The sequence below is a fragment of the Pelodiscus sinensis genome, chromosome 5, assembly GCF_049634645.1.
Source record: "Pelodiscus sinensis isolate JC-2024 chromosome 5, ASM4963464v1, whole genome shotgun sequence".
Classification (NCBI taxonomy): domain Eukaryota; kingdom Metazoa; phylum Chordata; order Testudines; family Trionychidae; genus Pelodiscus; species Pelodiscus sinensis.
The window spans coordinates 22,754,149-22,779,415 of record NC_134715.1 but is presented as its reverse complement, the minus strand read 5'-3'; the positions used below and the strand labels follow the sequence as shown (position 1 = coordinate 22,779,415).

General features: G+C 49.4%; 1 protein-coding gene across 1 annotated transcript in view; it reads left to right on the top strand.

The window, feature by feature from the left end:
- The first annotated feature begins 424 nt into the window (after nucleotides 1–424).
- Nucleotides 425–25,267, top strand: part of LOC102463832 (all-trans-retinol dehydrogenase [NAD(+)] ADH4) — a 42,465-nt gene continuing 17,622 nt past the window's right edge. Inside the window, exons 1-3 of the mRNA XM_006130140.4 lie at nucleotides 425–591; nucleotides 15,796–15,897; nucleotides 17,206–17,347. Of these exons, the coding sequence (XP_006130202.2) occupies nucleotides 574–591; nucleotides 15,796–15,897; nucleotides 17,206–17,347 (262 nt within the window). The 5' untranslated portion in view covers nucleotides 425–573. The remainder of the gene's footprint in view (nucleotides 592–15,795; nucleotides 15,898–17,205; nucleotides 17,348–25,267) is intronic.

The following is a 25,267-nucleotide window of genomic DNA, read 5'->3' as shown; positions in this document are numbered from 1 at the left end:
TTCTTGTTACTAGAGTGCACAATAAACCAAGAGAAGGCTTTCCCTTAAAGACTGAGGACTGTTCATTCTTCCTTTAAAGTAAACTGATAATAAAAAAATATATCTCTGTCCTGCCATCACCCATAAAGTCAACACATTCCAAGCCAAAGGAAGATGTATCTCTATTCCTTTTGCTTAGTATTTGCTATGCATCAAAAAGAGCACCTTTATTATTTTGCTAGACCATAGAAAACATATGGGATTATATACAAGTTCACCAGTAATTTAACATGGAATTAGAAACAGTCGCTTTTGTGAACTAGAATATTTAATATTTCACATCTCAGGCAAATCCTGGGAAGCACGGAGAAGGGAGTGCTGAAAGGGGAGGAGTGCTGTGGTAGGAGGGGAAAGGGGAGTGGAATGAGGGAAATGCTAGCTAGCTAGCTAGCTGCTATTTAGGACAGTGCAGGCAGCACCCTGGACAGACAGACTTTGTGGGCTGTACCTGGGGAGCTGCTGGCACGGCTGATCTGAGCAAGACTCTTTGAGACTGGACTCCTTCCTGAGGGAGAATCCAGAGAGGGGCAGAAGATGAGCACTGTGGGCAAAGTAAGACAATGGTGTATGCTTGCTGGTTGTTGACTTCCAAGCCTATTTGTTAGCATAGCATGGGCCTATCTCCTCAGAGCACTATGCAGGTACCGCCATCTGCACTCTGCCTTTGCCTTTTCTGGGGCTTTTGGGAGAAGATGGATCATACAATTGCGATAGAGAGTGGCAGGGTCAGGCTAAGAGCAATATGTCTGGGCAGCAGTGTGGGGAATGGGCACCACTGTGCAAAGAAGCTGTTTCTGAAATTAAGATGACCAGAAAAGGGGTTTTACTAAATGCAAACTTTTGACCAGCAACAAAATGAGGCAGAATCATAGAATAGAGCACGTTCCTGGTAGATGCTCATAAAATAGAGCATATTCCTGAATAGAGCATGCTCTTGTGACCCAATTGAAGAAAACTGTGGATACCTGCAACCCAACATAATTATATCTTTTGACTGTGCCCCGGAAGTGGTCAGCAAGTGGCTCTGGCACACTGCTCTTGCCTGCATGAACTGTCCCTCCCCCCCCCCAGCTCTCATTCATTCCCACACCCAAACTCTACTGCTGGCTGCTTCCGGGGCACAACACAGTCCGCAGTGCTGGGACAGGCAAGTAGCCTGCCTTAGTACCCTGCTGGTCACCTTACAGCAAAGTGACGCAGTGCAGTCCACAAACCAGTACTGGGGTCACGAGCCGTAGTTTGAAAACCACTGAATTATAGTATGGCTAGGTTAAATATATGGGACCAATCCTTCAGACTTTATTTCAGTATTGCTTATTATTACTTGTTTGTGTTATGAATATACTTTGTACTCTCCAAAACAGAATGGTGTACACAGCCTCAAGTTTGCCAGAAATCTATTTGGTGCACCTGAGGAAAGGGTGGGGCAAACATGGCTTGCAATAGCCCATAGGAGCCTGTACACAGATGGAAACTGCTGAAACGCAAAGCATTCCAGCCGTACTGCCTCTAGCCATAGGCAAAACACCCCAAACTCTGTCCTATCCCTGTCTCGAGTAACACAGAAGCAACGTATCGGCCCCTTTGAGTAGTGGTACAGTCCTTTTGCACCACATCAGCGGCCAAATGGGACCATGGCAAGGACAAGAATCTGACCCGATTTAAAGGACCCCAAAGAATCTACGCTCCCAGGGCCTGATGCTAGATACCTTTATGTCAGTGATTTTGTTTATGTGACAGTGGCAGTGTTTACATGAGTAGAATTATTCATATGCACAAACGTTGGCAGGAGCAGAGTCTGAAGAGGAGCTATTCAGGAGACATAGCACACTCAAACAACTTAGAGATTGTTGTTTTGTTTTCTGTATTGTTATAATTTTCAGTCCTCATGAGCATTGTGGTTAAAATGTTTTTCAGAGGTATCTCAATGAGGACAGAATAGTGACTTGCTTAACTAGGGCAAGAGAGAGGCCACATTAGGGAAAATTTCCTTCAACTTAAATGGAAACAGATTTAGATCCTGACAGCTACCCTTAATAAATTATTTTACAAGACACTCTCATTCCATTAATTCTGTCCACGTTCACATTTTTTTTCAAGAAACTGTACATTTCAAGAAAAATATAATACTAATAGGAAGAGTTGTGATGAAATATTGAGTGATGGCAACAAGAAAAAAATAACAGGACAACAATGGTTGCTAATTGATTGCAAGATTCCCTTCCTGTATAAACATCTAGTTACATTGGAAGCCAACAGGAATTCATTTCAGCTGTGCTTGAGGCTGTTCCACAGCAAACTAGGACGCTAACTTAAATAGATAGATGGGAAATTAAATTAGGACTGCTGCTGACAATGTTAATTGTTCTACTAACTGAACAATTGTTCAGTCAGACTGTTAGATTATTCCCCTAAAACACTACGATAGCTATGTCTACGTAGCAGCTGAAGTTCTGCAAGCCAGAAAATATTGTTTTAATTTGGAGGTATATTTGAATCCTATATCAGTTTTTTAAATTACATTTCAAGATTTAAAGGATGAAAACTAAATTGAAAGTTTACAATTACTACTTCCATCAAACCTAACAGAATCTGAATTAAAATTGTACATTAAAAGTTGGTCATACAGAAATTAATATAGTCTCTTTAAAGTACTAATATAGCCCCCATAACTACAGTATCCAAACCCCAGATCCACAAAGGAACATAGAACCCAGATTTAGGCTCCAATTCAATCCACAAACCCTCCCATGGTGCTATTTAACTCAATAGTTCCCTAAAACTCGCTCAGCACCTACATTTTTACTAAAAACAAGTTTCCTGGGCATGTAAGTTTCTACCTCCAGGCATCTGTACTACATTCCAATTTTAGTTATCTCGACACTTATCTCATGCATAAGCCTCACACTATGCCCAAACCAGGTGAAAATAGGCATAGCCCCACCTATCTTCCCTCTGGGACTTACTCTCTGGAATTTTTAGCAGATCACATGGCCAATGAGGGCATGGTAAGCTAGCCCAGCTTGCTAGCCACGAAATCACCACATGGACATGTCTTTACTTTGTAAGCTGGTGCCTATGACACTCGCAGGAAGATCCAGGTACAGCCATCTGCTGCAAAAACTGTTTATTTATCTAAAGTGGAATGGCTTCAACAGGAGTCTGTGGCAGAACTACAGATTGAAAGCAAAATCTGTTGAACGCTGATAAAAGATACTGTTGGTCATAGTATCATCTGTGAGTCAGACATGGGGAATTGTAGGCCCAAAATATACAGAACTTCAGTGGTAACTGTATTTTGCTATTTATTTGAAATATAAATAAATCTGAAAATCTCATGTTCAAGTGAAGCAATTCATCTTTCTAGTCCTTTACACTCTGCACAATTCTCAATTGCTCCACTAAGGGAGACCACTTCTGCAGCAGGATCTTTGATTGCTCCACTCCAAGAGTGCCACAGTGATTTCTTCAGTCTCCCATCTCCCTGCATTATTTCAGTCTCAGTTCCACCCAGTATACTCATTGTACAGTACATAGCACAGGGATTAAGGCAGCCTTTCAAAAGTATAGGAAGTTCCAAACTTATGAACAGGTTGTGTTCCAAATGTTTGTTTGTAAATCGGTTGGAACTCGGAACACGTTTTCTCATAGAAACAATGTTATAAATGGTAGTCAGGTTTCCAGGGTAATTTATTTAACAGAAGCCTATGTAACCCATATTGTAGCTGAAATACTCTATATTTGCAATGAAAACTAGTAGAAATAGTTTTTTTTATTTAACCTTGAATGCTGGTGCTTGAGGAAAGGCAAGTTTAATTAGAGGAGGAGGTGGAGATAGGTGGAGATTCTGAAAAGGACTTCCGGGCATCCCCCAGCCACCCATACCCACCTGCAAGCTCTGCTCTCATGCCTGCGGCCAGCTCCATCCCTTGCTGCTCTGGCCTCAGCACCGGTGCCATTAGCCTCCATCCCCCAGCTGCCCCTCCTCATGGGCTGCGCCCGCCTCCACTCACTGGGAGGCAGTGAGTGACATACATATGGATTGGAAGACTCAGGAGCAGCAGAAGGAAGCCACGCTGCCGGTGTCTTGAGATAAGTGGTAGTTTCCCTTCAAAGCACTGCTTCTTTCCAGCCACTGGCTGCATGATTGCCCCCTGCTCCTCCAGAATCCTCCGGCCAGCACTTGCGCCACTTGTCACCACCTCGGCCTCTTCCTGCTCCCCTGAGGCTGCAGGTGAGCTTTTGTCTGTATTTGTGGGGACTGGACTCGATGACCTCTTTAGGTCCCTTCCAGTTCTAGGAGTCTGTGTGATTCTATGTTGGTAAATCAGATGTTTGTAACTCAGGGAGTTTTTGTATCTTATTTTCATAGGGGCCATTCATCACTGCCTCCTGTCAGGGATCTGGTCATGCTCCCCCTGCTGGATCCTTGCCAGACTGCTGTGAGGCAATCCAGATGCTGACTCTCATATGCTTTAGCTTGCTCGGGTGGAGCAAAGTTTTTAACACTGTCCCTGGCTTTGGGCATCTTGGCAGACACTCTAGGTGCAGACCTCATTTCTGAAATCCCATAGGGACCCTGCTCTAATTAGAGTGCTGTCTGCACACTGTCTCTAGAAATCCACCCTTTTAAACATTCGTTCATAACTTAGATAAACAAATTCACTTGGAACACAGAATTACTCAGTTTTTAGATCACATCTGACATAGAAGCCTTAATAATGACAACCAGATACAGGTGACTTTTGCTAATGTATTAAACCCCTAAGGCAGGGGTGGATTCAGTCCCCAAGGCTCAGTGTTCCCCCTCAGCATTAGGGAGTCTGTACTGACACTCCTGCCCCCTGAACCTCAGGTGTTCCAGGCTAGGAGATATTTTGTGCTCCAGCCCCGTAGGGGAGTAGCTGGGGGTCAGGGGAGAATATCTTTCTCCTCAGTGGGGGACCACGTTAGTCTGGGTTTTGTTGTTGGTGGTGGGTTTTTTTTCCTTCTCATTTGTGTGCAGCCCCTGCCTGATTTTTCTGTGGGTCAATGGCCACTGAGCCCAAAAAAACATTTCCTACCTCTCCCTAAGGCATGTAGGGCTTGTTCTTGTATAGGGGGTTATCAGGATGTGGCTGCCTGGGGAAGGAGGCATGGCTAAAGCAGCCCGTTCTTCAAATAAGTCTAGCTGCACAGTGGCTCTTGCCTTTTATTCCTCCACCCATTTTCTTATTTAGATTCCTTCTTGCCGATTGTCAGTAGGCAAAGTAACATGCTCTGTATATCTCTGAAATGGAGCTACGCTATATTCCATGGCATGCTGCATTTTCAACTAACATCTTCACAAGCTGGAATCTATGGTTTTCATAGTTTTGCTTTAAGCTCAGATAATGGGCCTGTTCTTCAGATCTTACGCATTCAAGATTTCAGTGGGAGCTTTGTCTGTGTCAGGACCAAAAGATCAGGAGCAATAACAGCTTCAGTATCTTAGAAAGTTATCATCATACTGTGGGCAAAACTGTTACTAAAAATCACAGATGATAACGAACACATATGTTAGATGCTTACAATACTATAGATTTCTTTCTAAAAATCTGTTACCACTGAAACAGATGCTCCAGGTATTATGGGTAAAGCAAAGCAGCACCTTATTTAGCACCAGTGTCTAAAATCTGTTCTATCTCGGGGACTCTCTTTTTGCCCCGCCACCCCCACTAACATGATACAGATCTGCGGTGATCTGGAAGCCTACTTTTGCCGTCTCCGTCTCAAGGAATACTTCTAACACAACACTGAACAGTGCACTGACACACAGATACCTTCCCACCAACAGCACAAGAAGAACTCCACATGGACGCCTCCTGTGGGCTGAAATGACAGTCTGGACTTCTACATAGAATGCTTCCGCCGACGTGCACAGGCAGAAATTGTGGAAAAACAGCATCGCTTGCCTGGCAACCTCAGTCGTGCAGAACACAATGCCACCCACAGCCTCCAGAACAACTCTGACATTATAATCAAGAGGCTGACAAAGGAGGTACTCTTGTTATCATGAACAGGCCTGACTACCTAAAGGAGGCTGCCAGACAACTCTCCAATACCAAATTCTACAGGCCTCTTTCCTCAGATCCCACTAAGGAATACACTACAAAACTGCACCATCTGTTCAGGACACTCCCTACACAAGCACAGGAACAAATCGACACACCCTTAGAGCCCCGACCAGGGTTGTTCTGTCTATTACCCAAGATCCACAAACCTGGAAATCCCGGACGCCCCATCATCTTGGGCATTCACACTCTCACTGAAGGACTGTCTGGCTATGTAGACTCTCTACTCAGACCCTACACCACCAGCACTCCTAGTTACCTCCGTGGCACTACAGATTTCCTGAGAAAACTACAATGCATTGGTGATCTTCCAGAAAACACCATCCTAGCCACTATGGATGTAGAGGCTCTCTACACTAGGGGTATGTCTACACTACCCCGCTAGTTCGAACTAGCGGGGTAATGTATGCATACCGCACTTGCTAATGAAGCCCGGGATTTGAATTTCCCGGGCTTCATTAGCATAAGCGGGGAGCCGCCATTTTTAAATCCCCGCTGCTTCGAACCCCGTGTAGCGCGGCTACACGGGGCTCGAACTAGGTAGTTCGGACTAGGGTCCTATTCCGAACTACCGTTACTCCTCGTGAAACGAGGTGTACCGGTAGTTCGGAATAGGCACCCTAGTCCGAACTACCTAGTTCGAGCCCCGTGTAGCCGCGCTACATGGGGTTCGAAGCAGCGGGGATTTAAAAATGGCGGCTCCCCGCTTATGCTAATGAAGCCCGGGAAATTCAAATCCCGGGCTTCATTAGCAAGTGCGGTATGCATACATTACCCTCCTAGTTCGAACTAGGAGGGTAGTGTAGACATACCCAAACATCCCACATGCAGATGGAGTACAAGCTGTCAGGAACAGTATCCCTGATGATGCCACAGCACAACTGGTGGCTGAATTCTGTGAATTTATCCTCACACACAACTATTTCAGATTTGGTGACAATATATATCTCCAGACCAGTGGCACTGCTATGGGCACCCTCATGGGCCCCACAATACTCCAACATTTTTATGGCTGATCTGGAACAACACTTCCTCAGCTCTCGTCCACTTATGCCCCTTCTCTACCTATGCTACATCGATGACATCTTCATCATCTGGACCCATGGGAAGGAGACTCTGGAAGAATTTCACTATGATTTCAGCAGCTTCCACCCCACCATCAACCTCAGCATGGACCAGTCTACATGGGAGGTCCATTTCCTGGACACCATAGTGCAAATAAGTGACGGTCACATCAATACCACCCTATACCGAAAACCTACCGACCGCTATGCTTACCTGCATGCCTCCAGCTTCCATCCCAGACACACCACACGATCCATTGTTTACAGCCAAGCACTGAGGTACAACCGCATATGCTCCAACCCCTCAGACAGAGACCTACACCTACAAGATCTTCAACGAGCATGTAAACTACGATACCCACACAAGGAAGTGGGGAGACAGATTGACAGAGCTAGATGTGTACCCAGAAGCCTCCTGCTACGGGACAAGCCCAAGAAAGAAACCAACAGAACACCACTGGCCATTTTCTACAGTCCTCAGCTAAAACCTCTCCAATGCATCATTAGTGATCTACAACCCATCCTGGACAATGATCCCTCGCTTTCACAGGCCTTGGGAGCAGGCCAGTCCTTGCCCACAGACAACCCACCAACCTGAAGCATATTCTCACCAGCAACTACACACCGCACCATAATAACTCTAACTCAGGAACCAATCCATGCAACAAACCTCGGTGCCAACTCTGCCCACATATATACACCAGCAACACCATCACAGGACCTAACCAGATCAGCCATACTGTCACTGGTTCATTCTCCTGCATATCTACTAATGTAATATATGCCATCATGTGCCAACAATGCCCCACTGCTATATTCATTGGTCAAACTGGACAGTCCCCACGTAAAAGAATCAATGGACACAAATCAGATATTAGGAATGGCAACATACAAAAACCTGTAGAGGAATACTTCAATCTCCCTGGACACACAATTGCAGATCTAAAGGTAGCCCTCCTGCAGCAAAAAAACTTCAGGGCCAGACTTCAAAGAGAAACTGCTGAGCTACAGTTCATCTTCAAGTTTGACACAATCAACTCTGGATTAAACAAAGACTGTGAATGGCTTGCTAACCAAAAAAGCAGCTTCTCCTCTCTTGGAATTCACACCTCCAGATCAGCTTCTAGAAGTGGGCCTCATCCTCCCTGATTGGATCCACCTTGTCATCTCCAGCCTGATTCTGGCCTGCATATTTATACCTGCCTCTGGAAATTTCCACCTCCTGCATCTGACGAAGGGGGTCTTTGCCCACGAAAGCTTATGCTCCAACACTTCAGTTAGTCTATAAGGGTATGTCTACACTGCCACCCTAGTTCGAACTAGGGTGGCTAATGTAGGCATTCGAAGTTGCAAATGAAGCCCGGGATTGAAATATCCGGGCTTCATTTGCATCTTGCCGGGCTCCGCCATTTTAAAATCCCCCTTAGTGCGGACTCCGCGCCCGCGGCTACACGCGGCACAGAGTAGGTAGTTCGAATTAGGCTCTCTAATTCGAACTACCGGTACACCTCATTCCACGAGGAGTAACAGTAGTTCGAATTAGAGAGCCTAATTCAAACTACCTACTCCGTGCTGCGTGTAGCCGTGGGCGCGGAGTCCACACTAAGGGGGATTTTAAAATGGCGGAGCCCGGCAAGATGCAAATGAAGCCCGGGATATTTAAATCCCGGGTTTCATTTGCAACTTTGAATGCCTACGTTATCCACCCTAGTTCGAACTAGGGAGGCAGTGTAGACATACCCTAAGGTGCCACAAGACTCCTCGCCGCTTTTGCAGATTCAGACTAACACTGCTACCCCTTTGATACTTAAAATCCCACAGACAACGATGAGCTATTTTTCACCTAATTTATCTGGACGTATTATACATTTTCATAGATTCAGATTTGTCCTTATTAGCCTATGGCTCCATACTTGGAGATTTTTCAAATGCTTAATCATTAAGGAGGAATTAAATTGTAGAATACGTTTCAGATAACGTAAGAGCCATTATAAGGGCATATTCCTGTATTCTTTACTCAAGCAAAACTCCCTCCCTCTCAATCAATGACAGCTTTGCCTCAGCAAGGACTGGGAGAGACACATGCTGTTCTACTATGGGAGAAGTAGAGGGAAGAAAGAGTATCCAAGCAACTGTGACTCTGAACCTTTCAAATTTGAGTCAGATCCTTCCCTCTGGAGTGAGGTGTTTATGACAGTGGAGAGAAAAGGAGACGGGGCTGGAAACACCAGCAGACTCGATCTACGTGGATCTTTGAACAGAACCAGCCATTTGAGTTCCCTTTCCTGGCAACGTAACTCCCTTTGGAGAAGCGCTGCTATTGGTTCTGCTCCCTCTCCAAGTTGTTACAGCGTACAAAAGAGAATTAAGTCTGCATTATTTAGGAATCATTTAAAATCCACATATCCTGAGAGGTTCCTATTATACAGAGTGGCTAGTGCTGACTTCACCTCAGACCACAGAGCCCTGACTATACATGAAGTTCATCGAGAAGAGCTGCCATAATCCATAGGGGCTAAGGCATCACTTACACGATGCACACAGATCAGGATTGTTATGGTCTATTTTGCCTCTCTTCATCTAGTATTACATAGACGGGGCAGTGGGTAGTCCTATTGCATTTGGATCATAGTATTTGTGATGCTTCTATATCAGAGGGGGAAGAATTAATGTGTCTACAATGTAAATAACTTGGGATGGAAACATAAAAAGGCAGATTAATAAAGAATGAAACATTACTGTCTTTTTAAACAATGCTGATTATCTTGTATCTGAATTCCAAACTTGTCATAGATCTCAACTTCAAGCTGGTTTTATGCGGTATGGATTCCAATTCTGTTTGTTACACCAGCCTTCTTCTGGGGACCAACATTCATAGATTCCAAGGCCAGAAGGGACCATTGTGACCATCTAGTCTGACCTCTAGTATAACTCTTGGACCTACTGATTTAAAAAATGTTACCCCAGACCTTGCACTTGGGAGGAGGGGGGGGGATTCAGTGCTAGCAGCGGGGTTCAAGCCTGCCCCCACTCTTACCAGTGGCAGCTGAAGCCACAGGAAGAGGAGCAATGTGGCCCCAGCCTGTTCCACTCCCCCTCAGCAATGCGGCTGATAGCTGGACTCAAGAGTTCTAATGGGGCTGAAGCCAGGCACCTCTGCTTCCCACTGCTATGGTGAGAGGGCCACTCCCTGCTGACAGCAATAGACTTCCCCAAAACCCCCTAGGTCACATCACCTGGGGAAAGGGTGAAATGGGGGCGGAGCTTAGGGGAAGAGGTAGACTGAAGTGGGGTGGGGGTGGAGCACAAGTGGGAAAAGCAAGGCAAGGAGCACTGTCCCAAGACCCACATCTCCCTAGGGATGGTGCTGGATTTGGTAGTTTCTGTTTAATATCCTCCAGAAATACTAGAAGAATGGAAAGAGTCTTATCCTCACCATGATGAAAATGTACTATTTTTTCCCCAAATACAGAACAGAAATATTTGAATGCCGTCGAGCAGTGTTCCCTCTAAGCTGTGCAGCAGCCTGGCCCTGCAGCTACTTAATGAGCCCCATCCAGCCTGGGGCTCAAGACTCTGCACACAGAACAGCCTGGCAGGGGAGAGGAGGCACTTCTCCCTCAGCGACAGCTGTAGCTCCCTGCTGAGGACAGAGCAGAGTCTCTCCCAGCCAGTAGGGAGGGGACGTGTCCTGAGCCCCTGGCTGGAAGGAGCTGATTAAGAAGCTGCAGGGCTATGCTGCTATGCAGCTTAGAGGGAACACTGCTGTCATGGCTGTTCCCCACTCTGGCACTTCAAGTGCAGAAGGTGGAGGCCTGTAATAGATGTTAAAATACCCTGCCACTAAAGGCTTCTGCTTCAAAAACCTGTCACAGACTCCCTGACCGAGGATGGTACGCTGTCCCCACCCAAATGCAAAAACCTCCTTGAGAGTCCAAGAAAACGGATTTGGAAATTTCTTCCTGCGGGGCAATGCCAAGGTCTTTAACCCTTCCTCAAGAGAGAGCTTTTTTGTAACTGTAATTTCTTAATAGCTGAACTTCAGTTTCAGGCACATGTACACAGGACCTTCCTGCCTTCTAAGACATAGAAATAAGATCAGAGTCTTAAAAACCATGATTTTATTAACAAAACAAAGGAGATATATTTGGTAAAGCATACTCGGTAGGTTAGGTATTACAGAACAACAGATTAAAAGCACAGAGAATTGCTTCCCTAGGATTCAGTTTAAAGGTTCAGTATATGGGGGTATGTCTACACTACAGCGCTAATTCGAACTAAGCTAATTCGAACTAGCGCGTCTAGAACTAAAAACTAGTTCGAATTAGTGTTTTGCTAATTCGAACTAGCGCGTCCACACTGATTGGACGCAGGGGGGCATTTAAGGGCAGCTGAAACAGGTTCTGGCAGGGCATCAGGTCAGTAGTTGCGTTGTGTGGCTGCTGTCTGAGGCTATCTGAGGCTCGAGCTTAAAGGGACCCCCCCGGACAGCCGGTTCTCAGCTTTTCCTGCTTCCTTGCCAACCTCGCCGAGGGACAGGAAAGCATTGGTCTCTGTGCCCGTCTGTGTCAGTGCTTCCCTTCGGGGGGGCCGCCGCAGGTGGCAACATGGAGCCACAGGTCGCCCTGCACCTTCTGGTGCACTTTCTGGACTTGCTGCTGCAAGCCTGCCAGCAATGGCTCGAGGCTGCCTGGCACCACCTGGTGCACGTCAGCCCCCTGCCTCTCCGCCTGGCCGCCCTGGGGGCTGTGGAGGAGCCGCGGCGGCGCCCCGACACCGGTGTGCCCCGCCGCGTCTGGCGTCTGGACACCAGCACCGACTGGTGGGACCGCATCGTCCTGGAGCGCTGGGAGGACCGACAGTGGACCCAGAACTTCAGGATGAGGAGGGACACCTTCCTGGAGCTCTGCGAGTGGCTCGCCCCTGCCCTGCGCAGAAGGGACACTTGCATGAGGCCCGCCATCCCCCTCCAGAAGCGGGTGGCCATCGCCCTCTGGAAGCTCTCTACGCCGGACAGCTACCGATCCGTCGGGAACCAGTTCGGCGTGGGGAGATCCACCGTCGGAGCGGTGCTCATGCAGGTATGGCACTCATCGGCCACTGAGCCGGTGGGGAGGGGGGCTGCGAGGAGGGGATGGGCCGCCCCAGGGACAAAGGGGGGGCGGGAGGAGGCGAAAGTGCCCCGCATCGGAGGGGTTGGTCTGTCCTGGCCGTACTACACGCCGCCAGGGGGATTGCTACCGGGAGTGGGGCACGGGGCACTGCCAGGGCACGAACGCTCCCAGCCACCCGGGCGCCCCACTGATTGGCGCTTTGCTGTGTCTCTCTCCGCAGGTGGTCAAGGCCATCAGCCGGGTGCTGCTCCGCAGGGTGGTCCGCCTCGCCGACCCGGACGCCGTCATCCAGGGCTTCGGCGCCCTCGGCTTCCCCAACTGTGGGGGGGCCATCGACGGGACGCACATCCCCATCCGTGCCCCGGAACACCAGGCGTCCCGGTACGTCAACTGCAAGGGGTACTTCTCCATGATCCTGCAGGCCGTGTGTGACCACCGGGGCCAGTTCACAGACATTAATGTGGGCTGGTCCGGTAAAGCACACGACGCCCGGGTGTACCGCAACTCTTCCGTGTGCCAGCGGCTGCAGGCCGGAACCTTCTTCCCCGACCGCCACATCAGGGTCGGGGACGTGGACATGCCCGTGTGCCTGGTGGGGGATGCCGCCTACCCACTGCAGCCGTGGCTGATGAAGCCCTACACGGGGCACCTCAATCCCTCCCGCCAGGCCTTCAATGCCAGGCTGACCAGGGCCCGCATCGTGGTGGAGGGGGCCTTCGGGCGACTGAAAGCCCGCTTTCGATGCCTCCTCACCCGTCTGGACCTGGCCGAGCACAACATCCCTCCTGTGGTGGCAGCATGTTGTGTGCTCCACAATTTGTGTGAGCGAAAGGGGGAGGCTTTCCTGCCAGCCTGGATGGCTGAGGCTGACCGCATGGCTAGACACTACGGTCAGCCCCGCACCGCCGCCATCTGGGAAGCCCAGCGGGGGGCCGTCCGGATCCGGGAAGCCCTGCGGGAGAGCTTCCTGGTGGAGGAGGAGGACTGACCTCTCCCTTGCATGCTCCACTGGGGCCTTCTTCCACACTACCCCTCTTCCCCTTTCCCCTCCCTACCTACTGTAAAATAAAGACACCTGTTTTTCAAACAAAAACGTATGTTTATTTAACATAAGTGGGGTGGGGGGAGGGTGGGAGAGGGGAGGGGGAAACCTGGGACGAGGGAGCTGGAAGGGGAGGGAAGGGAGGAAGGGAAAGGAAAGCTCAGTGGTGGGAGTCCGGCTGCTTCTCCCATCTCGCCACACTGCGGATCCGGGGGCGTCGGTGGGAAATGGTTGGGGGGGGGCAGGAGGGACAGGGGGTGTGGAGGAAGCAGGAGCGGGAGCAGGGGGAGCAGGAGGAGCAGGGGGAGCAGGAGGAGCAGGGGGAGGAGGAAATGGGAAGCGGTCGAGCAGGCTCTGGAGGTGGCCTCGCAGGGCACGGCCCTGCTCCTCCAGGACCTCCAGACTCCTCCGGCGCAGCCTCAGGTCCTCCTGGACCCAGTGGTCCTGGGTGCGGAGCTGGTGATCCATGAACCGGAGGTGCCGCCTTTGGTACTCCTCCTCATTCCTGGCTCTCCTGCTTGCCCGGGCACGGGCAGCTGCTGCAGGCGGTGTGGTGCGCCCTGCAGGCCCAGGTGTTGCAGCTGTGGTGCAACAAGACCAGCGGTCAATTATCCCAGGGCCCAAGTGTGTGAAACCCAGCTCCCCTCTGCAAGGCCAGGGCCCCTGCAGGATCCCCAGCTGCTGCTCCTTGGTGGGCAAGGCCCAGGCGCACGGTCCCGGGGCTCCCATGGTACTCACATGTGGACGCCTCCCCGGCCTCGGACGACACAGGCAAGTGGCTCCGTGGGGTGCCTCGGGGGTCCCGGGTCCTGGGCAGGCTGGCGGCAGGCTCCTGGCTCTCAGAGCCCTCCTCCTCCTCCTCCGTCTCCTAGAGCGGGCCCTCTGCCCCGGGGTCTGTCACGTCCCGGGGGGCAGGGACGGCATGAGCCCCCAGGAGGCGGTCCAGGGCGTGGAAGTGGAGGCAGGCCTCCGGGTCGGCCCCTGGCTGGCAGGCCCGGGAGTAGGACTGCCGCAGATCTTTAATCTTGCAGCGCTCCTGCTCCCGGCTGCGCTGGTGGCCCCTGGCGGCCAGGCTGGCAGCCATGCGGCCGTAGATGGCCGCGTTCCTGTGGCTAGTGCGGAGATCGTGGACATTGGAGGCTTCCCCCCAAACCTCGATGAGGTCCACGATCTCCGCACTTGACCAAGCGGGCGCCCGCCTTTTGCGCCCCCAGGCAGGCTCCTGGGAGCCGCCAGGCTGGTCCTGGGGAGCAGTGGAGGGCTGGGTGTTCTCGGGTGGCTGGCTCATAGTGTGGCAGGTACAGGGTGTGCTGGCATGAGTGCTGGCAGCCTTGCAACTGGCACAAACTGTGTAGCCAGCCCGTGGCCCTTTAAGGGCTCCGGGGCCGGGAGGGGGGCAATAGAGTTTCCCTGGTGTTGGCCAGAGTGGCCACCAGGGAAACCTGGGAAGCCTTAGCCTCCCACTAGTTCGAATTAAGGGTCTACACAGCCCTTAATTCGAACTAGCTAGTTCGAACTAGGCTTAATCCTCGTAAAATGAGGTTTACCTAGTTCGAACTAAGCGCTCCGTTAGTTCGAATTAAGTTCGAACTAACGGAGTGCTAGTGTAGCGCCTATCAAAGTTAGTTCGAACTAACATCCGTTAGTTCGAACTAACTTTGTAGTGTAGACATACCCCAGGGGAGGGAAGTTACCTGGATTCAGAGCAGAGGGGTTCACAAACCAGAAAATAATCTGATCTCGTCTAACTAAACATTCCCTGTTCACTTATATATCTCTTGTTCCAAGGTTTAGTCTTTTCTAGACATGGATATTGCTGAAAATTCCATGCTTTATTCCTGGCTCAGTCTCTCTCTCTCCCCCAGCTCCTGCTCTGAACTCACACAAAGAACTGAAGCAGGCAGAACCTGTTTTCCGATTCATATCTCACACTTTTTTCACATTGGCTCTCCTGGCTTCCCGAAGACACACCATCTCAGTTTAATCCTTTACAGGCAATTTAGTTAACTGAATGGCTAAGGTGTCTAGAAAAGGGTGCCTCCCATTCATCAGAAATTGTCTTTTCGGCATTATTACAGATAAATCTACTGTTTCCCTCTAGTAAAGAATCAATACCTGTATAAGGATTCTTTTTTTCTTAACGTATTTTAAAAGTTTCTTATTGTCCTTAACTCTGTTAGCCACAGATTCCTCCTTGTGTCTCCTTGCTTTCCTTATCAATTTTTTACAATTCCTAACTTTTGATTTATATTCATTACTATCAATCTTCCTTCCATTTGTTATACAATTTTATTATTTTTTATTTTTCGTTTATTTAAATGGAATTATTCTTGACTATCCCAGGATGAACGAGATCAGTATCAGGCTCTATTTCTCAAAATGCACTGAAGGGAGTGCAATAAAATTAAATTTCTAAATCTGACATGTACTTACTCTTTTCCAAGGTTATTAAATGCAAGGCAGCCATTGCCTGGGAAGCAGGGAGCCTCTTTTCTATTGAGGAGGTTGAAGTCGCCCCACCCAAAGAACATGAAATTCGAGTTAAGGTAAGTCATGTAGAGTGACACTGGTGTAAAACTGGAGTTGCACAGCAATGAAGGCTATTACATTTGAAAACAGCAATTAAGATTCACAAACATATCCTGAATGTGCAAATCAGACATAAACAAATGGAGTATGAACAGCAGGTGGGCCCCAATTCAGACAAGTTATTCCCCGGCTCCACCCTTCCCACCTGTCCCCTCCACAGCCAGAACCCAGAGAACCCCTGTCCTCTCTGTCTCCAAAGCCCTGAGACACCCCCGCCTTCCCACGTTTCATCCCGTCCCATGGCCAAAGGAATCCTAGACCAGTTGGAGTCCCCTCCCACCATCAACCTGCCCAGAGGAGCCCCAAGCTGGCAAGAGCCCAGGCCAGACAGATACTGCAACTGCACCTCCCCGCGGCAGACCCTAAGCCTCCCCACAGGAAAATTCAAAAGCTCTTCTCCACCTTCTGGAAGAAGAACCTATGCTTTTCCTATGCACATGCAGGTTCTGAGGTGTCTGATGAGGTGGCATGTGTTACTCAACATCCCAGTTTCATTATGAAAGAATTTCATGGAGTCCAGGGATCTTAGCATATGAACCCAGGAAACTGAGTAGCACATACCATCTCCTTAGTTGGCCTGGTACGTGCATGGCACTTAATAAAAAGCAAAAATCCCATCACCACACCAACAAACATGGTCCGGCGACAGTGCAGCACTTCTCTTGGCCTATTGTACCTGCTGCCCATCTTTAAAATCCCATTTAAGATGAGATGATAGCTGCTTTGTATTGCTGAAGAGGGACAGAAGAGCCAGAGTGTACTACATTCCCTAAATCTCACCAAGATGCACATTCTGGCAAAATTTCATGATAATCAGATTTAAATCACTTTGTGTATTCTCAACAAAAAAGAAAGAGAGTCGTCATACGTTTTAGGATTACTTGTCTATCTTAAAAAGGGTAGGCAACTGTTTATTTTCTCCTGTGTATATTGATAAGTGTTGGGTCACACAAAACCACAATACTAATCTGATCTGAGGAAGTGGGTCTGGCCCATGAAAGCTCATCACCTAATAAACCATCTTGTTAGTCTTTAAAGTGCTACATAGTCCTGTTGTTTGTTTCAGCTACACCAGACTAACACGGCTACATTTCTATCAAAATACTAATGAAGTAGTTGGTATTATCAAGGCAGTAACTCACATTTCCCATCAAACTTGGTGGTGTTGGAGTGGTAAGAATAGCTCACTAATTTGATTCAAGTCACAGTTGCAATTCTCCATTATCAACCTACAGTATAAATATAAAGGTGTTACTGCCTTGCAGATTGTTGCTACAGGGGTGTGCCGTAGTGATGCGCATGCTATAAGCCCCAGTTTTAAGGAGGGTCTTTTTCCAGTCATCCTGGGCCATGAAGGAGCAGGAATTGTGGAGAGCACTGGACCAGGAGTGACTAAATTTAAACCAGGTACTGAGATATTATCTATACCATTGCAATGTCTGGGCTTTATTCACCATTCTGAACAATGGCTATTTGTTGATGGTACTCTGTTAAAGTCAATGCTTTATACTGGTGTGAACTGCTGCAAACAGTGAAGAACCTCTACTAGGGTTGAAGTTTAGCTATAATTAAACTTTGGTGTTTATACATTGTGGAGGAGAAAATGCAATAGGATGCAATAGGATCCAGATTTATGGATTACGCCAAGAAGACATAGCACTAGTACATTTTTTTAAAAGAGTGCACATAAACTGAACTACTCCTTCACGCCACACCACTCTTCCCCCAAATGTGATCAGGGGATATGATTACTTTCTCTAAATACATTGCAGGGGACAGGAGTAAACACTAAGGCTACGTCTACACTGGCCCCTTTTCCGGAAGGGGCATGTAAATTTCACCTATCATAGTAGGGAAATCCGCGGGGGATTTAAATATCCCCCGCGGCATTTAAATAAAAATGTCCGCCGCTTTTTTCCGGCTTTTAAAAAAGCCGGAAAAGAGCGTCTACACTGGCCCCAATCCTCCGGAAAAAGCGCCCTTTTCCGGAGGCTCTTATTGAAGTAGGAATAAGAGCCTCCGGAAAAGGGCGCTTTTTCCGGAGGATCGGGGCCAGTGTAGACGCTCTTTTCCGGCTTTTTTAAAAGCCGGAAAAAAGTGGCGGACATTTTTATTTAAATGCCGCGGGGGATATTTAAATCCCCCGCGGATTTCCCTACTACGATAGGTGAAATTTACATGCCCCTTCCGGAAAAGGGGCCAGTGTAGACGAGCCCTAAGGAAGTTGAAGAGCTATTTAAGCTGAAAGATAATGCTGGTACGAGAACAAATGGGTATAAACTGGCCTTGAACAAATTCAGTCTGGACATTAGAAGGACTAACTATCAGAGGACTGAGATTATGAAACTGCTTCCCAATAGGAGTGGTGGAGGCATACAATTAATTGTAACAAATAGAGCTAGACAAATTTGAGTGGGATTTCACGACAGAGTTGCTTGTGAGGATACTGGGCAAGGCTCAGCAGCCCTGATTGTCCTTCCAGTTTGTCTTACATTCCTGAAATCTCATGCTTCGGGGCATATCCCTTCAGGTCAGAAAGGGACTTCCCCCTCACAGTGTGTTTGGAAGGATAGGGGTGTCTTCTTATTCTGAAAAAACAGGGATAGGGTGGGCTGGTACACACTGGAAGTGGCATTAGGGTTTTTGGTTTTGGTGGCCTGTGATATACAAGAGGTCAAGCTAGAAGACCTAGAGGATCTGGAGGTCCTTTCTAGTTTTGATCTCTAGGACTATGTCTAGACTGCAAGCTTCTTTTGGAAGAAGCTTTTCCGGAAGAGATCTTCCAGGAATACTTTTTTCGAAAGAGAGCATCCACACAGCAAAAGTGCAATGAAAAAGCAATATGCTTTTTCAAAAGTTGGCATCCACATTGATTGGACGCTATCTTGCATTTAAGTTGTGGTTAATATGGATGGAGTAGCCACTAGGACACCTGTGTTATTTCCTGGAGGCCTCTTCCTTAGAAAGAACTCCCTCTTCTATGTCCACACGCACATTTTTCTGAAAAAGCTTTTTCAGAAAAAGGCTTCTTCCTTGTAGAAAGAGATTTATCGCTGTTGGAAAAACCCCTCTGTTCTTTCAGCTTTCTGTCAAAAGAGTACAATAGCAGTGTGGATGATAAGTATAGTTTTTCTGGAAAAACGCTGCAGTGTATACATATTCTAGGAGTCTGGGACAAGCAATAACTCAGATGTTGATTATGACTGATTAGGGTTTAGGATTTGTGAAGGAAAGACCACAGTGCGGTTCACATGGATGTTGCTGAAGATGTATCACCTTCAGTTATAATGCACAAAAATAACTAACAAAAAAAACCTGCAGCTGCAGAGCAATCTAGAAATGGACACTTATGCTGCCGGGCCAAAGAATTCTCACTTGCTGTGTCTAGACTGGCCAGTTTTTCCAGAAAATCAGCCGCTTTTCCAGAAAAACTTACCAGCTGTCTACACTGGCCACTTGAATTTCCACAAAAGCACTGACTTCCTACTGTAAGAAATCAGTGCTTCTTGCGGAAATACTATTCTCCTCCCGTTCAGGCAAAAGTCCCTTTTACGCAAAGCTTTTGCACAAAAGGGCCAGTGTAGACAACTCAGATTTGTTTTCCGCAAAAAAGCTCCGATGACAAAAATGGCGATCGGGGCTTTTTTGCGGAAAAGCGCGTCTAGATTGGCACGGACGCTTTTCCGCAAAAAATGCTTTTGCGGAAAAGCGTCCATGCCAATCTAGATCCGTGGTCCCCAACATGGTGCCCGCGGGTGCCATGGCGCCCGTGGGGGCATTTCCATGCACCCACCAGGTGCTCGGGGCTGGCCTGGCCCCGGGCACATGGCGCATGGCGGGGGGAGCGCCGGCCCTGGGCGTGCGGCGCTGGGCGGGGGGAGCGCCGGCCCCGGGCGCGCGGCACTTGGCGGGGGGAGTGCCGGCCCCGGGCACGCGGCGCTTGAGGGTGGGGGGTGCCGGCCCCGGGCGCGCGGCGCTTGAGGGTGGGGGCGCCGGCCCCGGGCGCGCGGCGCTTGAGGGTGGGGGCGCCGGCCCCGGGCGTGCGGTGCTTGGCGGGGGGAGCGCCGGCCCCGGGCATGCGGCGCTTGGCGGGGGGGGCGCCAGCCCCAGGCGCGCAGCCCTCGGAGGGGGCAACGGCCCCAGGCGCGTGGCTATGGGGGGGCCCCGCCCCCGGGCATGCAGCTATGGGGGGGCCACCCCCGGGCGCGCAAGTGTCCCCGCCCCCTGGCATCCGGCGGGCAAACGGACACGCCCCCTGGCTCCCGACAACCTCAAAAGGTTGGGGACCACTGATCTAGATGCTCTGTTCCGAAAATGCTTTTAACAGAAAACTTTTCCGTTAAAAGCATTTCCGGAAAATCTTGCCAGTCTAGACGCAGCCACTGTATTTAGACTGAACAGCTTGGTGTCTGCTGCGCCTGTTGCTGAAACACCCAAGTTCTATCCCTTCCTTCCTCACTTCTCCACTCTCAAGTTGAAAGAACAGGTTCTGAAACTGATGCCCCGGGGGTTGGTCAGCAACAAATTATTGAATATCACCAGGGGCTGTCACTTCTCCCCAGATCCAAAGCTAATGTCTCCACACCAAAACTCAGGCAAGGAGGCTAACAAACACACACAACACAGTGCTAGCACAATTACTGATCGCAGGCTTCAGGGCCCCAGCCTCCATCAGCTCTGCTTCTTCCCAGAGCAGCTACTACAGGACTGCTTCCTTAACTCCCTTACTCTAGGGGCCCACCACAGGAGCTAGCTTCACTCCAGTGCAGCTTCCTCTTTAGGGCTCAACATATTTCACTCCTTCCTTCTCCCACCTACCTATTAGCAGCCCTTTACAGATCCAGCTGCTTATCTGAATTGGGATCACTCACCTAGTCCAGCCTCCCTGTGACAATGAGTAAAGCAGGTGGCTCTTTGCCATCTGATCAGCTATTGTACTGTAGTCAGGCTTCCCCCTTCCCTTCTATAACCCCTTTTGGGGGGTGGTTTTTGTGTGGGTGTTGTTTTGTTTTTACACAGCTGCATGGTGAGGCAACCTCTTCTTTTCTGGCTTGCTGCATCGACATCTTTAGTTCAACCTAAAGGTGGCGGCTAAAATTATTTCTTCTTTGAGTGGCCCCGTGGATGCTCCACTCTAGGCGCTGCTGGTCTGAAGATTTCAGAGCCATCTTCAGCCGGTCTGCACATGACTCCTGCAGCTTTCACGCCTGTGATCACGAATGCAGACCGGCCCCCCCCCCCGCCAGTTCCTCTCTACCATCCTAGGTTGCTGGCGGAGCTTTGCGATCTCCTCAGACACAGAGAAAATTCTGTCAGAAAGAATTGTAAAATAGTTAGTCTTTGTTCAGTAGTTAGTTTCCTGTTAATTAGTTAGTTTTGAAAGGGAAAAAAAAGAGAGACTTTGTTCTAGTCAATTTCTGCCAGTGCGGCAGTTTGCCTAGTCAATTTCATCATGCCTGGGACACCAGGATTCAAACGGTGTTCCCAGTGCAAAGAGGCTATGCCAGCCTCAGACAATCACACAGTCTTTGTCCGTTGTTTGGGGGAGTCTCATGTACCCCAAAAATGCACTCATTGCTTGAAATTAACTCCGCGGGCGCGCAGGGACAGGGATCTCCGGCTCAAGCTTCTTCTCTGCGACAAGGCTCTTCAGCCTGTACAAACTTCACAGGAGCAAATAACTGCTCCGAAGAGAAGGGCACTATCACCAGGAGTGCCTAAAACAAAAAAGAAAAAGGCTTCTCCCACCCGCTCTCTCCCCGCCGTCCCCCTGCCGCGGGTGAATCAGGACAAGTCAGAGGCAGCAACAGTGGGCATTCGACCGGCATTTAAATCACTTTCCTGGTCTGTGGCAGAATCATCCAAGCTGCGCGCAGTTTGGGCTCCTGCAGCAGCTTCCCCTACTTATAGGGAGCATGCACGGACCAGAACCCCTTTGGAGGATAAGCTGGCCATGCCACTAATGCCACCAACGATGCCGCCTGACAAGGAACCGTCCCTGCAGCAGCGGGACGAGTCAGGAGCAGCACCGGAGTCTGCACTGCTGAGGGCACCCCTGACCCCTCCATAGGAGTGAGCACTGGCCGCTCCAGAGAAGAGACAGCGGCACTGGGAGACCACGGCTCACCATGCCGTAGACACGGTGCCGACAGGGCAGCCGGCACCGCAAGAGAGCAATTCCCACGGAGCACCCCGGGTGCCGTGTGAGACCATTCACTCCATGCCATGTGAGATCATTCACTCCGTGCCATGTGAGATCATTCACTCGGTAGAGCTGCTCAGTCTTCCCACCCCTCGGCACTGAGATTACAATCAACCTCTCTGCCTCCAAGACACTGTCAGCCGGTGCATGATGAGCGTAACTATGGCAACCCAGCAGGAGACCTGACAGCTGCTCTGCAGTCCTTGACAGCTGTTCCTACTAAGGCAGCAAGGAAATCAGCACCTAGAAACCATTCCAGGTCGCCTTCACCGTACTTCTTGCCTGAGCCTTCCCCACCTGCATGTCACTCAGACGGGGTGCTTATTCCTCTGCATATAGCAATTCTCATAGACGCTCTTGCTCAAATTACTCCTATAGATATGTTTGTGTCTCTCCACATAGATCTCACTCGCTGACCTACTCTCCTCCCAGATCATATTGGAGCAGGCATGGCAGAATATATGCATCAAGGAGATCATCTCCTGACTATGATTATCACGCTCACAGGAGTTATCATGCCCCTATAAGGAAGGGCAGATCACACTCCCATTCCCACTCTTGCTGTTGCCATCAGTCTTATCATAGACGATCTTCACCACATGCTCCAGAATATCAAAGACCTCAGTCACCGAAGCCGCCCCTTCCCACGGCCCCCTCAGTATCAGTCCTTTCTGATGCAGAGGCGGGTCAAATTTCAGATACGGACGAGCACATGCCTGCAGCTTCCCCTGGGGATGTCCAATCATCCTCCCCAGATGACGCAGTTTTCGTGGCGGATCCTTCACCACCGGACGATGCCCGTGAATTCCAAGACCTATTCAAGAGGGTGGCACAGTCGCAGGAAGTTCAACTAACGGACGTGCAGGCGAAACAACATAAGTTGTGGAAGAACTTGCACCCTAGGCATCAGTCCAGAGCGGCCTTACCGCTAGACGAGGCAATTCTAGAGTCAGCTTCAGAGATCTGGAACACGCCGGCTTCAGTTACCCCATCGTGTAAAAGGGCTGAGAAAAGATATTTCATAGCAGCCAAAGGGGCAGAGTTCCTGTTCACACACCCAGCCTAATTCACTGGTGGTGGAGACAGCCTTGCAGAGAGCAAAGAGCCCACAGGTCAGAAATTCAGCAGCTGACAAGGATGCAAAAAAGCTAGACATTTTTGGATGTAAGGTGTATTCTTCATCCACACTTCTCCTGCGTATCGCTAATTATGCGGCGCTCTTGTCCAATCATAGCTTCGATAACATTGCAAGATTGACGGAAATTGCACAACGAATCACTGAGGCCAATAGTTCCAGAGCAGGGATCGGCAAGGGATCCCTAGGCGATGCACTACTAACCAACTAGAAAAAATCACTACTGTACGCATTTCCTCCGATAGTTCTCATTCCCAGAACACAGGAGAAGATCAGAATGGAGGCAGCAACGGTAATACTGATAGCACCGGCTGGCCCAGACAAGCTTGGTATCCGTTCTTGCACAGGATGTCTCTACGGCCTCCGTGGCCTCTGCCTTTACACCAGAACCTTCTCTCTCAAGAACGGGGTTCTCTTCTACATCCCAAGCTAGAGATGTTACATCTGACAGTGTGGCTCCTGACTGGCTCGAACGAGATGAGAACCTTTGCTCACAGCAGGTCAAGTCCATTCTGATTCACAGTAGAAAAGATTCAACAAGACGTACTTACCTTGCTAAATGGCGCAGATATTCATCTTGGTGCCTTCAAAACAATGTCCGACGGCTGTCTACTCCGTTACACCAGGTCCTCGAGACATGCTTCACTTGCGGACTTCAAAACTCTCATTGGCATCCCTTTGTGTTCATCTATCAGCCATCAGTGCTTTCCATTGTCTGATACAGGGTTTCTCATTGTTTTCACACCCGACCACCAAGCGATTCCTCAAGGGTCTAAATAATATAAGTCCACCTCGGAGACCTCCTCCACCGTCGTGGAATTTGGACTTAGTACTCGAAATGCTTATGTTTCCCCCCTTTGAACCACTGGCATCCGTAGCACTGCAGATACTAACTATGAAGACTGCTTTCCTGCTTGCAATTACATCAGCGCGCAGTCAGTGAGTTAAGAGCGATGATGTCGACTCCCCCATTCACATTGTTTCAAAAGAAGCAGTGACGCTACGATTGCACCCGGCGTTCATTCCCAAGATCTCTTCGTCGTTTCACATCAACGAACAGATTGTACTTCCTTCTTTTTATCCAAAGCCGCATGCCTCAAATAAGGAGGCTATGCTTCATACACTGGATGTCAGACGTGCCCTTGCCTTCTACATAGACAGAACCAGACAGTGGTGCTGAACAGATAAACTTTTGGTATCAACAGCGCAGCGATCCAAAGGGCAGGCGCTTTCAACTCAACGCATAGCTAAGCTTATCTCCCTCTGCATAACCCACGTGTCACTCTATTCATAACAGACCGTTGCCCTCTAATCCACGGGCACATTCGACTAGGGCAGTAGCAACCTCTATGGCCTTTTCCAGGGGAGTTCCCCTAGCGGATATTTGTAGAGCCACTAAGTGGGCTTCAAGTACTTCTTTTATGAGACACTATGCCATAGTGCAACGATGGGCGTCAGACCACGCGGTGGCTTCCGCAGTCCTGTCTTTTACAGGCAATAATTAATTGACCCGGAGTGCTGGTGTTCCGGTTACTGCTCTACAGTCACCTAGAGTGGAGCACCCACAGGGCCACTCGAAGAAGAAGAAGAAATTATTCACCCTGTGTAGTAACGGTGGTTCTTCAAGATGTGCCCCGTGGGTGCTCCACGACCCACCCTCCTCTCCGCTCCAGGTCTCTCCCTTTGATTTATCATTTCAGGGACTGAGCGGTGAGAGGAACTGGCGGGGGGGGCCGGTCTGCGCTCGTGATCAAAGGCGTGAAAGCCACGTGCTGCAGGGGGCATGCGCAGACCGGCCGAAGATGGCTCTGAAATCTTCTGACCAGTGGTGCCGGGATGGACCCGACACCTAGAGTGGAGCACCCACGGGGCACATCTCGAAGAACCACCGTTAATACACAGGGTGAGTAACTTGTTCTTTCTTTGCCCGGTGATCTAAATATCACACTCCCTCTCTGAATTCCTCCATTGTTTCCCATGTGCCCAACAA